General features: G+C 36.5%; 1 protein-coding gene and 1 pseudogene across 2 annotated transcripts in view; one reads left to right on the top strand and one right to left on the bottom strand.

Annotated features, from left to right (window-relative positions):
- The window catches only part of LOC309844977 (hsc70-interacting protein pseudogene), a 107447-nt pseudogene extending 94169 nt beyond the window's left edge, over positions 1 to 13278 (bottom strand). The window contains exon 1 of the transcript XR_014316542.1: positions 13273 to 13278. The product of XR_014316542.1 is annotated as a hsc70-interacting protein pseudogene (transcript). The remainder of the gene's footprint in view (positions 1 to 13272) is intronic.
- Positions 1 to 13516, top strand: part of LOC309844857 (uncharacterized protein) — a 49051-nt gene extending 35535 nt beyond the window's left edge. Inside the window, exon 5 of the mRNA XM_082692193.1 lies at positions 13380 to 13516. Within this exon, the coding sequence (XP_082548319.1) occupies positions 13380 to 13437 (58 nt within the window). The 3' untranslated portion in view covers positions 13438 to 13516. The remainder of the gene's footprint in view (positions 1 to 13379) is intronic.
- Positions 13517 to 14265: the final 749 nt, after the last annotated feature.

Here is a 14265-nt window from a genome sequence, read left to right as displayed (position 1 = left end):
GCCGATAGAAAGTACTCAGGGAAAGGCAAAAAAAAGTCTTGATTTTCAATTCACTTTCCATTTTCAGTCCTTTACTACAACTCACTGTCTGCCTTCAAACTGTGATCCTTGTCTGGTACCTCTCTCACTGACACCACCCCACTGTCACTGGTATGTTCCTAAGAAATACTATGCCCTTACAATCCATACAACATGCACAGCAATATTTTTAAAGTATAAATTAAGTTGCATCACTCTCTTCTTCAAAACTCTACAGTGGTTTCCAGTTATACTCAAAATAAAACTCTAACTCCTTATCATGGTTTTCCTTCTTCCAGAATTTTATCCTTCTACTTCTTCAAGCAAAGATCTATTAGTGGTACACTCTTACTCTGCAAATACTCTCTCTTTGTAGTGGGTATTCTGTAGTTTCACTATGATGTGTATTTCTTTTCATTTACCTTCAATGGGATTTCTGTTTCTCAAATCTGAGGAATCACATTTTCAACTGGGGAAAACATTTCTCTCCTTATTTCTGTATAGGTTTATTGTCGGTATCTCTTCTCCATTCTATTTTCTCATTCAGGAAGTACATTTGTGCACAGAGTGGACTTCTTGTTTTGCATTCATGTCTCTTAATTTCTCCTTGACATCTTCTATCTCTTTTGCTCTCCATGCTGCATTCTAAGTAATTTACTCAAAAATAGTTTTTAGTTTACTCTTTTCACTGTGTTCAATTTATTGTTAAGGTATATGTTGAATTTTTCAATTCCTATGATGGTATTTGTTCCTTCTAGAAATTCTAGTTGGTTATTTAAAATATCTGTTCTTTACCAAGAGTATCTTAGTCTTAGAATTTTGAATTTTTTAAAATATTTTAAAGATTTTATTTACTTTAAACTCTGTTTTTGTAGCACCTTCCCAATAGTTTTATCAAGTTTTTGGGAATCTAATTCTGCCATGGGATATGCCTGCTATTTTATCCTTAGATATTCTCTAATTTCAGATTGTAAGTATATATTCAATTGGAGTATCCATAATATAAAGCCAGATTCCTCCAAAAAGTATTTTGGTGGTTTCCACTAGGTGCCACAGGGTTCAGTAGGGCCCTCATGTACTTTTAATATAAAATTTATATAAAGGAGTTTGGACACGATACAGGTAATATAAAACTTCACCCCAAAGCCATGAGGGGTACTGTTCCAAGGTTATATATTCTTATAGCAATTTATCATCCCACTCTGAGCCCAGGTTGAAAGAGAGAATTCCTATTGTCTCCCTGTGCTAATGATTTTTCCCTCTAATTTTCCATTTTCTAAAGGATTGTAGAGCTTTAAATTTTGGATCTCAGTGCGAAGGGCCTTTGTCATAATACTCACTTTTGCAGGCCCAGGGTCCTATTGTCTGTCCTTTTTTTTTGGACATTAAACTCAAGCCTCTGGGCTATCATATACAGGATATACTCCAAAGACGGGCACAATGTCAGCTCTAATTTGCTTGCTCCCTCTCATTTTTGGTTTTGGAGATTTTTCTTTCTTTCCTTCCCAGTCACAATTTTTTATTTTTTTTATTTTTAAGTTTGTAATAGGCTATCCAGCATATATAGCTTTTCATGATAGAGGTTTTTGCATGGTACACAGAGCATTTCCAAAGTTTGAATTCACTTGTTTATAGATATTTTTCCTTCCATTTTCCACATCTTTCACTCACTGTAAGTTACCATTTCATTTGCTTTACATACCTCATCTGATCTCAGAAGTTGAGTTTGTGTCTACCATTATACATTCTTGGTCTTCACCTTTCTACATATTAAAGAAATCTTTATCTGGCATTCCTTCACTTTTTTCCCTTTCTTGGTCATATTATTTATAAAAATGTAAGTAAAAGATGATTTGTACCATATTCAAATGAGGTGAATGCTTTTAATTTCACTTCCTGTGTTCATGAGTTTTCTCTCATTAAGTGAATTATTAATCTATACTTTGTAATTTCAGTACAGTGTATGAACTGGAGTATTTTTTAGCTATTCTTATTTGTCTTAGATCATGAAGTAAAGAGTTACTAAGTCTGGAATCTGAACTATTTCCTATGTTATAGCTCATAAATCTTTATTCTATAAGACTCTTTTGTTCTTTAGATTGAAGTTTCTTGAGGACAAGAATATAGTTTTTATTAGAGCAATTAATGAGATCATTACAACATACCAGCACTCAAAAAGAATTTACATTTAAAGTAGCCTTTTTGTATAGAAATATTATGGAGAAAGAGAAATCAAATCCTCATCTTACTGAGCTGTGGGCTTACTGCAGGCTCCAGATATTCAGGCCCTCTCTCCCCTGACAGTTACTGGCTCGATTTGCTGCCATCTCTTACTTCATCTTCCCTGTACTCATTACATTGTATTATGTTATTTTTTTGAGTCTACATACTTGGGAGATTTTTTTTTCTGCCTTCGCTCAGAAGCTGAAAACTATAGTTGAGAACAATGAATTAAAAATTATATACTGAAAACTCTATATTGAAAACTGAGCTTGAATATGTATTCAGCCCTTACTATAACAACGAGATATACCTGCAACACATTCATTCACATGCAAATTCTGTCTACTCACAAGTGCATGCTCTCATTTGCTTTTGACAATCAGAAGTTGTGGGGTGAAGTGGATAGCATAGGAATTCTCCCATTTCCCTGAATGAGAATACTGATCCTCGTAGGGCTTGGGTAAGCATGGGAAATCTCCCAACATTCTTCAACGGCAGAGCTAATGAATACTTACACCCAGATGTCTGACTCTAGCTTCAGTGGTCCTCTCACTTTTTATTTTTTAATGCTGTCTCCTTATGTGGAAGCCATAGAGATGAATGCACTGTGAGCAAGACAAAAACAATGCTGACTCCTTTTGTTAAAAGGGTTTGAATATCTCATTGTGAGACACTGGCTGGCCTGATTAAGATTTAAATAACAAAATATGTCAAACAATACAGGACAGTATCTCAAATCTGCAATACAACAATGAGTGCTTGTTTATGCCAATAAGTAAAAATAGAATAATCAGAAAATGTCTCATAGAAGTGGGATTAAGACTGGGCATCAAAGGAAAATTGAGTTTTGAGTACACAAGTAGGATGGAGGGTAGCATAATAGGAAGGAGGATAAGAAAGGCAAAGGTAGAAAATATGGGACAGGAATAGTTCGGGAAAATGAACCTGTGCAATTGCAGTGAAAGGTGTGCTGGCAAGTAATAGCTAATTGCATGCCCTCGGTTCTGCCCCTGGTTTGCCCACACAATTCTGTGCTCTAAATGCTATTACCTGGATGGTCATCATGCTCACTGGACAGCTTATCCTGCACAGTCAAACTAATCACTGAACCCAGGAAATCTGAAATAACAGGAATAAATTCAGAACTACCATCACATACAAAAAAAGCTCCTTGTTTGGTTAGAGAAAGGACAGGAAAGGTTACATTTTCATACTATATATTATCTGTGGGATTGTTGATTTCTTTATGCACGGAGAAAACCAGTGGCATTTGATACTCACTAAGAATAGGGGTCTTTCGCAATTTCAAATCGGCAGACCAGATTATCATTCTAGACAGCTCTCAGGGACCCTGTGCACAATTAGCAGGTGATCACTGCCATTTTCGGGGCACCAAAGTCATAAGAAATACACTCTTGCAAATACATCTGGAGTCATAATTAAACCCCTGTTGCCACAATAGGCTGTGCCTATTTCACATTACGTACATGCGATTAATACAAAGAAATGGAAAATGTCAACATAAGAGTCAAAACTCACACTTACGGCTTTTTGCTATTCTGAGATGACATCTGAAAACGAGCAGGTTGGTGGGAGAATTTTCCATTAACATTGCTGATCAGCATGTGCTATCAATTCTGTATTGACTTCAACTATTAGCAGTTGCTTTGAATTTTCCATTAGCTTGAATGACTGGCATTGGCTATGAAATTGTAATGCTTTCTATGACCAGTATTTGCTACAAACTTTCCTCCTAATTCTCTGGTCACTCTTTGCTATGATTTTGTTTTGGGTTCTATTTGCTGTTATTTTACCTTTATTTTTAATGGTTAGCTAAAGATCTAAATTCTTGCCAAAGGACAGTATTCAGCATTTGCTGTGAAGTCTCTACTTTTTTGTTGTTTAACCCAAATGAATTAGAACCTATAAAACAAAGGAATTCTAAATGCATGATGTATGTGTCATGGAAGACATTAAAAAACCCACAAGGTTAGAATCTTACAGCATTTTTGATGACCAAAATTTCAGATCCCGACTAATGTTAAATGCTCCTCTGTTAGACTTCAGCTATCAAGCAGTGATTTATGATCAACAAGTTGTAAGAAAGACCTCTTTTTTTTTTTTTAAAGATTTTATTTATTTATTTGACAGAGAGAGAGATCACAAATAGGCAGAGAGACAGAGAGAGAGATGAGGAGAAGCAGGTTCCCTGCTGAGCAGAGAGCCCAATTCGGGACTCGATCCCAGGCCCCTGGGATCATGACCCGAGCCGAAAGCAGAGGCTTAACCCACTGAGCCACCCAGGTGCCCCGTAAGAAAGACTTCTAAGTTATTTTACTGTTTATTCTCCAGGGCAAAAGATAGACTAGGGGTGTGATGATAAAGAGGAATGATCGTTTCTCAGACTGGTCAGGCTTTTATACTTCTACACAATAATGAACTAAATGCCCCAAATGATTTCCTCAATGGGTAACTTTCATAGATTTTTCTTTTTTGAGCAAAACAATAAGACTTAAAAAAAATTCCATTTCCCTGTATTCTAGTACAAGAGAGCATTCTAAACATAAGAGTGCTATTTTAAAAGAACTCTCAGGACAAATAACTTAAGGGTGTAATCACCGTTCTTGACACCCATCAGCCCAGCCTCAAATAGTCTTCTCTGTTATTTCTCTATTTCTGCTTGATCCATAGCATGCCCATCCCAGCTACCTTGCAGACTCCTCTCTAGAAAGACCAGCTCTGCTGAACTGGCTGTGCTTTCTTCTCTAGGCTGCAGCAACTTTTTTTTTTTTTTTCCTTTGATAATGGCATATATCTGGTTAATTGCAGAGGGTATCACATGGCTCATTTTTCTGGGAGGTTCAATAGGGAGAGTTTTTTTGTTTTGTGGTCCCTGACAGGTATTTATAGCACATAACTCTGATAACCAATAGTCAGTTAGTTTAATGGTGCATGTTTGTGGGTGAAATAATTTTTCTTCTACCCCATTTGACTGACCCTTAAGGTGTAGGGTGTGAGAACTGAGTGGCTTGGAGATTTGTCATTAAATGCTTTGTGAATCTTGGTTACAATATCATAAACTGCTGAAGTCTGAACTGGGGTCAGGTGAAGCTCAGGATTAGGGTTAATTCTGATTTTGTGATTACCTTCAATAATAAGCATTATGTGCAAAATATTGCAATACACAAAGTATTTCAGTTATATTATTTTGATTTACAAAGAGATTAGTTTCCTTTAAAAGTTAAGCTGTCTTATTCTGATGCCTTTTAACAGCCTTGGTTTTTTTTGTTTATTGTTTTCATTTTGAATCCCATCAACTTTTCTTTTCCTAATTGGGAATTTCAGTTTTAATGTCTATATTGAGCTTAGAATCACCTTGCAAATGCCATTTCCCTAAGTTGCAGCTAAATTTAAGAGATTTGTATAAAATCATAAGTCCATGTTGTATGTGGTTTTATCACTTAAGAATGCACTCCATTATAAAAACATTCCAAGTGAAACTTTGGAAACTTTGAACTTGATCTTGCAATCTGTCTTACTCTACTTTTTAATAGTATGCTTCCCAATCAGTCATCTTCCTCATAAACCAGCTCTTTCTGAGACAATCCAGAAAGACACTCACAATCATGATATAATGGCACTTTTGTCAGGGAACTTGGGCTCCCACCTCTTTAATGCACATTTCATAAGCATTTGGGGGGCACTAAGTTGTTAGTTTTATGTTTTCTGCTTTAAAAGAACCAGAAGGTGAAGAAGATTACCTTTGGCAGTTCTGCTTCATGCCATCACTTTGTTGTCATTCTTGGAATGTCTCAGAAGGTTTTATTAGGTAAAGGCCTCTATAAATTCCAGGTGTTGGCCATATGTTCATCATGTGTCCACAAACAGAAAACTGGTTTTATTTTCAAATCTGACTTCCTTGTATAAGTACAGCAAATCCTGCAGACTTGTTAGTACATAACTGTGAAAATCTTTACATAGTGTGAACTCTCTTTGTGAGCTAAGTTTCAAGCCAAAGGAAAAGAGAACAACTATTCACATTTTCTCATTGTGGTACTGTGTTAGAGAAAAGTTTTTGTGAAATTTAGGAGGGAATGTTCTTTATCCCCTTAGTTCATTTGAGGGCAATGAAGTTGGAGAAGGGGGGTGGAATTCCTGTGCCTAATTAGCGTTATCATCATCTGAGAGTGGTTTTTGGTTCGCCTTTGGCGACTATCAAAAACTAATTCAGTTCCAGCAGCTGTGGTTTATAGTTCCATCATACTTGGTAATTGGTCAACAACCTAAAGTGTGTGATGCCAAATCCAGTGACCAAGGCGGGTTAGACAGTCAACTAATCCCGGATGTCCTGATCTAGTCCCAACTATGGCTTCCGTTCACCTTCCTCTTAGGACATTTGGGGAAAAGAAGACGGAAAGAAGGCCAAGAAAGAGAGGGGGAGGGACTGTCCAAAAGGGGACACATGCACTGAAACATGAGCCACAAAACTCCTCTAGTAGTGTTTAGCTATGGTTTATAGCTTCTGGGCATTTCTGCTCAGGTTTGGTACTCAAAGAAATAAACTCCAAATAGTTTAATAATCTTTAAGTTAATGCCAGGTTGCTTCCAGAGCACAAAATAATTTTATTTTTGTATTCATCAGTGTCAATTTAACTAGAATTATTTAGGTAATTGATTAAAATTGTAGATGGGAACACTGGCACGGTAGAGATGAATGAACAGATAACAGATAACCAAAACATCCCATTACTTTGGATAGTTTTTTTTTCCCCCTCAACTCTGGAAATGTCTTGTTTGGAGTAAAGCTTTTAGTTTTCATTATGAAGCAATAAAATCTATCAGTATGTCAAATATATCTTAGACTTCATATATGTTATATTTTGGTAGTAACAAGTTATACGCTTATATTGGAGACACCAGGTTTTATTTAAGCTGAAACCAACTGTCCTTCAAAGTGAAATTACGAACTAAATTCTGACATCTGTGTTATTAATGGTTCTTGATGCATATATTAGTTTATTATGGTCCTTTACCTATTAACATATGTACAGTCAAATCTTGAGCATATGAACTGATGGAAGAAATTTGTGAATAATGGGACAAATTATTCGAAGTGAAGGATGGGGTGCCTGGCTGGTTCAGTTGGTTAAGGGTTTGACTCTTGGTTTCAGCCAGGTCATGATCTCAGGGTTGTGTAATTGAGCCCCACCCTCAACTCCATACTCAGTGCAGAGTCTGCTTGAGATTCTCTCTCCCTTATCCCTCTGCCCCTCCCCACTGATCAAGCACATGTGCATAGCCTCACACTCTTCTCTCTCTCTCAAAGTAAAAAATAAAAGTGAAGGATAATTGTTAAATGACTCATATTTGACTTAGGTTTCGTAAAACACACCAGCAAACACAGAATTTATCTCTTTGATCTGGAAAATCTATAGTACTACTGATGAAATAGCAAGACTATTCTGTGATCATATAAATGCCTTCACTATGTTTGCCCCTCATACTTGTCCTTGTGTCCCCATCTAGATACAGGAAGAAAAAGCATCACCCCTCAAGTTAACACAATATGAAACTCTTATGTCCCATAAAAAGCTCATTCATATCTTTTCTTAAGCTGTTTGTTTTACTGTTCTTCTCCTTTAATATCTAACTAATTAGAGCCATATAACATGAGGTTTATGTCAACTGAATAATTCATTAAAAAGAATGGGTGATATGGGCGATCCTTAATAGATAAATATGCATTAACTTTTTAAAAGTGAATTTGTATAGTACTGCTATATGATTTTCCTTTCATTTCATATTTTCTACTGATGAATCCTATAGTTTTATTTCTAAATAATTAAAAATATTTCTAAGGCAAGTCAAAGAATTCAAGGCAAATTCCATTTACCTTTGTTGATAAACTTAGGTTAGATGTTTTTTGTTTTTTTTTATTTAATAGAGAGAGATCACAAGTAGGGGAGAGGTAGGCAGAGAAAGAGGAGGAAGCAGGCTCCCTGCTGAGCAGACAGCCTGATGTGGGGCTCGATCCCAGGACCCTGGGATCATAACCTGAGCTGAAGGCAGGAGCTTTAACTCACTGAGCCACCCAGGTGCCCTAGGTTAGATGTTTTTAAAGTTCACTACTCCTAGTCAGCTACATGTATTTTGAACCCTGTAATTGACTTGGATTTCCTTGTGAGATTAGAACATTAAACTCAAAGCAGGTAATAATAAATCGAAGTCCCTGAGACCTTCTTTTCTACTCCAGGCAATGTTCTGTTCTTTCTTCGCTTTCTCTAGAACATACGGCCGAGAGCCTGGAGGTTGCATTTACAATTTCGGGTGTGCAATGTATACCTGTCTTGTTTCTATATTCGCTTAAGCCTACTGAAGGCAAATGGCAAGGAACACGCCTCTTTACATACCTAAATGCACTCAGCACAGTGGATAAGTACATTGATTAATCGGGTTTAAAAGAAAAAAACCTCACTTCACCGTTCCTTTGTTTTTTTCTAGAAAATCGAATTCTCTTTTGCAAAAAATGCTGTTTTGTTAAAATGATAACTTATTTCACAACTCGTTCTCTCCCCTTTCCTGCTGCTATTGCTGTTTTTAAAAATACAGCATTCTGTTTCCACTATGATTTTGGTCGAGTCTTAAATTTGTTCTAATTAAGGCAGATTTCCTTCAACTCACTTTCAATAATCACAACTTCAGTCCTGTTAATGACATGCACTCTAAGTAACTCAAGCTGAACAGAGTCCACTGTCATAAGGAAGGAAGTGATTTCCACTGGTATTCCTTGCACCCAGAGCTAGAACTGACATTTCGTTATGCGTGGTGACACGGCCCCTCTTCGGGAGGCGAAGTAAAAAGTATTTCCTACAAATATGCAACAGGCACCTGACCTGTTGGATCAGGTTACATCAGGTTATGTTGTGTTACATGATGTGACATGCCCTGAAGTGACCTGAGGCAATGTCATTCTGTGTTACCCCGGTGGAGTGGCGCTGCTCTTCATTAAACAGCCATGGGAAGGCTCATCAGCAGTGGTCACAAACCACTCTCATGCCGCCTTTGCAAAGAAGTAGAGAATCAGCCATGGTCTGAACTCTTCCTCCCGGGAGTCATTTAAGGAAATCAAAGAACACAAGAATCACAAAAGTTTCCATTGTTTTAAAAGAGGAATGAAAATTCTAAGGTATACAAGAAAGATGTGTTTCTGTGACAAGGATCATACATGGCCGAGGAACAACCTGGGCTCTGAAATAAAAAATGTTCCATTATGAACATTTCTAGTATTCTTAAAGTAATCACAAGATGCAGATCAGTTTACCTACTTTTTCCTTTTTTAACATAAAGCCTGTTCATAATGACCCTTTCCAATGATTAAAAGTGATCTTTTAAAATTATACATTGTGTAAACTGGAAGCCCCTATTAAAAGGTGGGATGAAAGTACGTCTTTAGTCTTACCCTTGGAATGATTTTTATCAAGACAGTGGCTCTCAGGAAGAAACTATCTTAAATTATTACATTATGTGATATTATGTAAAAGGAATCCATTGTGCTTGGTCATTTCTTCTAATGATTTTAATAGTATTTTCCTATTGATATATCTTGCATATAAATTCAGTTTTAATGATCTGCATAAAGAACTGAACAATATTACATAGGTACATCTATCTAGTGATTTTAGAGTAATTACTGGTGCATGGAACAGAATATAACCTTTTGGTTATATTCTGCAGTAAAAGGAATAGGTTAGAGAGGTTTTTATGCAAATTAGAAATGCTCTGTGTTGGAAGCCTAATTGTACTTTTTATTGTTAGACAAGTCAATACTGCTTTAATACACATTTTATAAGCTTCTTGCTGAAATTGTATATGAAAGGGATTGGTTTCCATAGATGAAAGGCATAATCTTAACAATGAGGCCACATAAGCAGAGTGGTTGAAGTACTGATAAAGGATTTGTTAGCTCCAACATAGAATAAGTCTTATTAGCCTTATTAGTCACCACTGTTTGACCCACTACTATTAACTGTGCGAGTCACATGCATTGCAAACTAGGTTGGAACAGCACCGTGTTTGGCCATTTAGAATAAATGTAATCTAATACGAACAGCATTCAACTGCGAAGAAGTAAGGGCCATATCTTGTCCTTTAGTGTCCTCCTCATTCCCAGGGAGTTACTTGATTATTGGAAATCTTAATTTTCAAAAACATTTGATATTTAGGTAATCAAAGTTCAAAAATATCAAATGTGATGTTCAACTTCTCTTTGAAATCAACACAACTCATATGAGAGGAAATACAAAAATAAAAGGTCATTGATTATAACATCAGAGAAATTTAAGATGATTAAAACATCAAATAGAAGTTCTATTAAATCCAAATCATGTGCATTTATCCTTTGTGTCATTTTCATTTACAATTCATCATGTTTCCCCCTTAATTTAATGATGTGATAGATTAAGAATGGTTGTCATATAAAACTAATATTGCTAGAAAGAAAATTCTATAAATAATAAAGTTTAAAAATCCAAAATCATAAAAGAAAAGCCTATGTCGAAGCACTTATCTTTATATAATAGGGTTGTAGCAGAGTCAGAGTGGATAATGTAGCTGCTCTGCTCCTACCTACATTCAGGACCTGCTTTTCTAAACCTCTAGCCAATTTTTTCTGCCACAGGTATTTACAATAAATTTATTACTACTTAAGTCAATAATTTCTGTTGCTTTTAGTTAAGAATTCTGACTGAACCATGTATTCCTTAATTTGCACTGAGAAGAAATATTTGTTTATCAAAGATGTATATAGACTAATAAATTAGAATTACACTATTATTAGACTAATAAACTATTATTATTAGACTAATAAATCTGAATTACAGATAAAACATAATCAAACAAAGAGAAAACCATAAACTAGCATAGAAGATAGTTATTCATGTGATCATGTTATTGGGAGGACTACATCCATTCACTAGGTCATTCATGGAATACTTAATAACATTTACAATGTTAGAAGAACTCTCATGGGCAACTAGATGTATGGAAGCAAGGTGGGAAGAAGTGTTGAGTTCTAGATATATTTTGAAAACAGAACAAACAGAACTTACTGAAAGACATGATGAGATATAAGAATATGTAAGGTATCAATCATTTGTTTTGGCAATTAACATTTCTTGACTATTTGACTATTTGCTGAGATATGAAAGGCTAAAGGGAGAACAGGTTTATGGAGTATGACGATGAAGAGCTTGGTTTTGAATTTGGTTTGAGATGCCCATCAGAAATCTAAGTGGAAATACTGAGGAAAGAATTGAATGTTTAAGAGTCTGCATTTACATCCAAGAGCCTGTGATAGGCAGAAGAATGGCCCCCAAAGCTGTCCGTGTCCTACTCCCCAGAACCTGTGAATAGCAAAGGCAGATTTAGATTGCTAACCAGGTGACCATAAAATAAGGAGATTATCCTGGATAATCAGGGTTGGCCCCCCAAAATCCCAAAGGTCTGTAAATGCAGAAGTGGGAGGGAGAAGAGTCATTGTCAGAGTGACGTGATGTGACAAAGACTTCAGAGGCCATCGCTGGCTCTCAAGATGGAGGGAGGGGCTACAAGCCAAGGAATGCAGAGGCCTTTTGAAAAGGTGAGGAAAAAGGTTTGTCCCTAGAGCCTCCCGAAAGGAATGGAGGCTGCAGGCCTCTTGATTTTAGCTCAGGAGACCCATTGTAGACTTCCGTCCTCCAGAGCACTAGATAATTCTGTGTTGTTTTAAGGCACTAAATTTGTGGTAAGTCAGACATCATGACAGCCTTGGATATCTCCACATTAACAGTGGATGAAAGGAATAACAACAGCAATAGCAGCAATGCCTCCTTCCTGAGGCTACAGATTGGAGTCAAAGGACCAAGTCCCCAGGAGGCGATTTCAAGGAAAATAAAAAGGAACATATACATTGCTGTATAAATGGCAAGTTAAAACTTATCAATTAGGGGCACCTGGGTGGCTCAGTGGGTTAAGCCGCTGCCTTCGGCTCAGGTCATGATCTCAGGGTCCTGGGATCGAGTCCCGCATCGGGCTCTCTGCTCAGCAGGGGCCTGCTTCCTTCCCTTCCCCTCTCTCTGCCTGCCTCTCTGCCTGCTGTGATCTCTCTCTGTCAAATAAATAAATAAAATCTTAAAAAAAAAAAAAAACTTATCAATTAACCTATCAATTACCTTAAATGTTTGAGTGGGTTGAGAGATTTACAGTTTTGGGGGAAAGCTAGAGCTGTCAAATTAGTGACAAATACACAGAAAACTAAACAACACTGAAACTAAGAAACAGCAGGAAAATAGGCAGTCATATTTTCAAATTAAGAAAAAGTTATATAAAAAAGAAAATATGGTCATAATATACTTTATAGCTTAAACCTTAGCAATATTTACCTATTGGTAACACTGAAAACACAAATTCTGTAGTTAACAAGAATTGTGGGATATTAGAATAAAGATGGGCAAAGTATGTTAGCAGTGGAGGAGTGTTGTAAAACATCTAAAATAGACCAAAAAGTCTAAAATAATCTAAAATAGTCTCAAATAAACAGAAAGTCAAAAATCAGCAAATTAAATATGTTATTTAAAAGCATGAAGGCAATGGCACAAAGAAAGAACTAAACAAAATTGAAAGTTATTGTCACTGGAGAACAGGAGTGCTATATTTCATACAAATTTTAGAACTTTATGATTTTTAAAAACTCTCCATCTATTACATTGATAAAAATGAAAATTAAATTTTAAAAAGAAGAAGTGTAAATAGATGCTGGGGGTAGGATAAATATTTCCTGGAGATTAGTAGAGATTCAGGGAAAAAGTGGTCTCCATAGGTATGGGCTGGGTCAGCTCTAATCAAAATTACCAGTAGGCAAATTATCTAAAGTATCTCGTGTAACAACATAAAGAAGGTTAAAATCTTTCTTAAAGCTAAGTTATGACACTCAAATGACATGAATAGGATGGAAGAAAATCCTTTTATAATAATACTGTGTTCTTTCTTACAGACATAAAACTAAATTATCTTATAATATATTTTAGGATAGTTATTTGCTTTTTGCCTAAAAGTGATTGTTCCTTTGTGAAGAACAAGGTCATTTGATCACCTAATTTTAGGGTAGATGCTGATTCAACGGAAAGAAAGGCCTTCTCTGGGCATGAGCACTACCTGTAAGATAAAGAAATCAGCCAGCCCCAGAGACAGTCTATAAGAGGAAAGAGAAAGTATGAACAAAGGAAGAAAACTGGAGAATCAGAGGGAAGTTGATGAAAATTAACTCACTGATTCATGAACCTGTCTTAGGAAGCACTGGACTAAATGTAATCCATAAAGTCCTTCCATGTCTAAAATTAAAATAACATTTTAATTTTAGACATGGAAGACAGAGGTTAACACCTACCCTGTGTATGATGTTAATATGGATTACTTGCTGCTACAGGGCAAGATCGAGGTTTAACTTAAATGTGTAGAGGGCCAAGAACAGCATGACAGATAGGTAGGATCCCCATGGGATTAACTGTCCAAATTGGGGCATTTTGAGACAGAAAAAGGAGGCGCTACTAATAACTACTGGCTTACATCATTACTGGTCGGGAGCAAATTGGAACGTATGGTCACTCGACACAGAGATGACTTCTTATGCTGAGCTAACACTATCTCAGCCACTGGATAGTCAGCATGAAATAAGCAGCTGTGTTGGTTTTTAAAGCGTACCTAATTGATGAACATCTGGTGGCAGGTAGCCAGCCCATTAAAAATCAATTATACTCAACGACTTGCATCTGAGCCATACTGCACCAATCTCCTCACACTCATCAGATCCACATGTTCCTGAATAAACACACACACCACTCAAGCCAGTGCCTTTGAACTTTGTGTGGTTGAAAGTGAATTTCACCAGTGGCTTTCCTCTGACCCACCATGAAGAGAAGAATTCCTGTTGGTCCACTCCTGATTGTTGACAGGTCAAGAGACCTGGCAGCAGTTTGAATAAAGCTCTAA

This window comes from Mustela nivalis (genome assembly GCF_964662115.1).
Source record: "Mustela nivalis genome assembly, chromosome: 12".
NCBI lineage: Eukaryota > Metazoa > Chordata > Mammalia > Carnivora > Mustelidae > Mustela > Mustela nivalis.
This window is presented reverse-complemented; position numbering and strand designations above follow the sequence as displayed.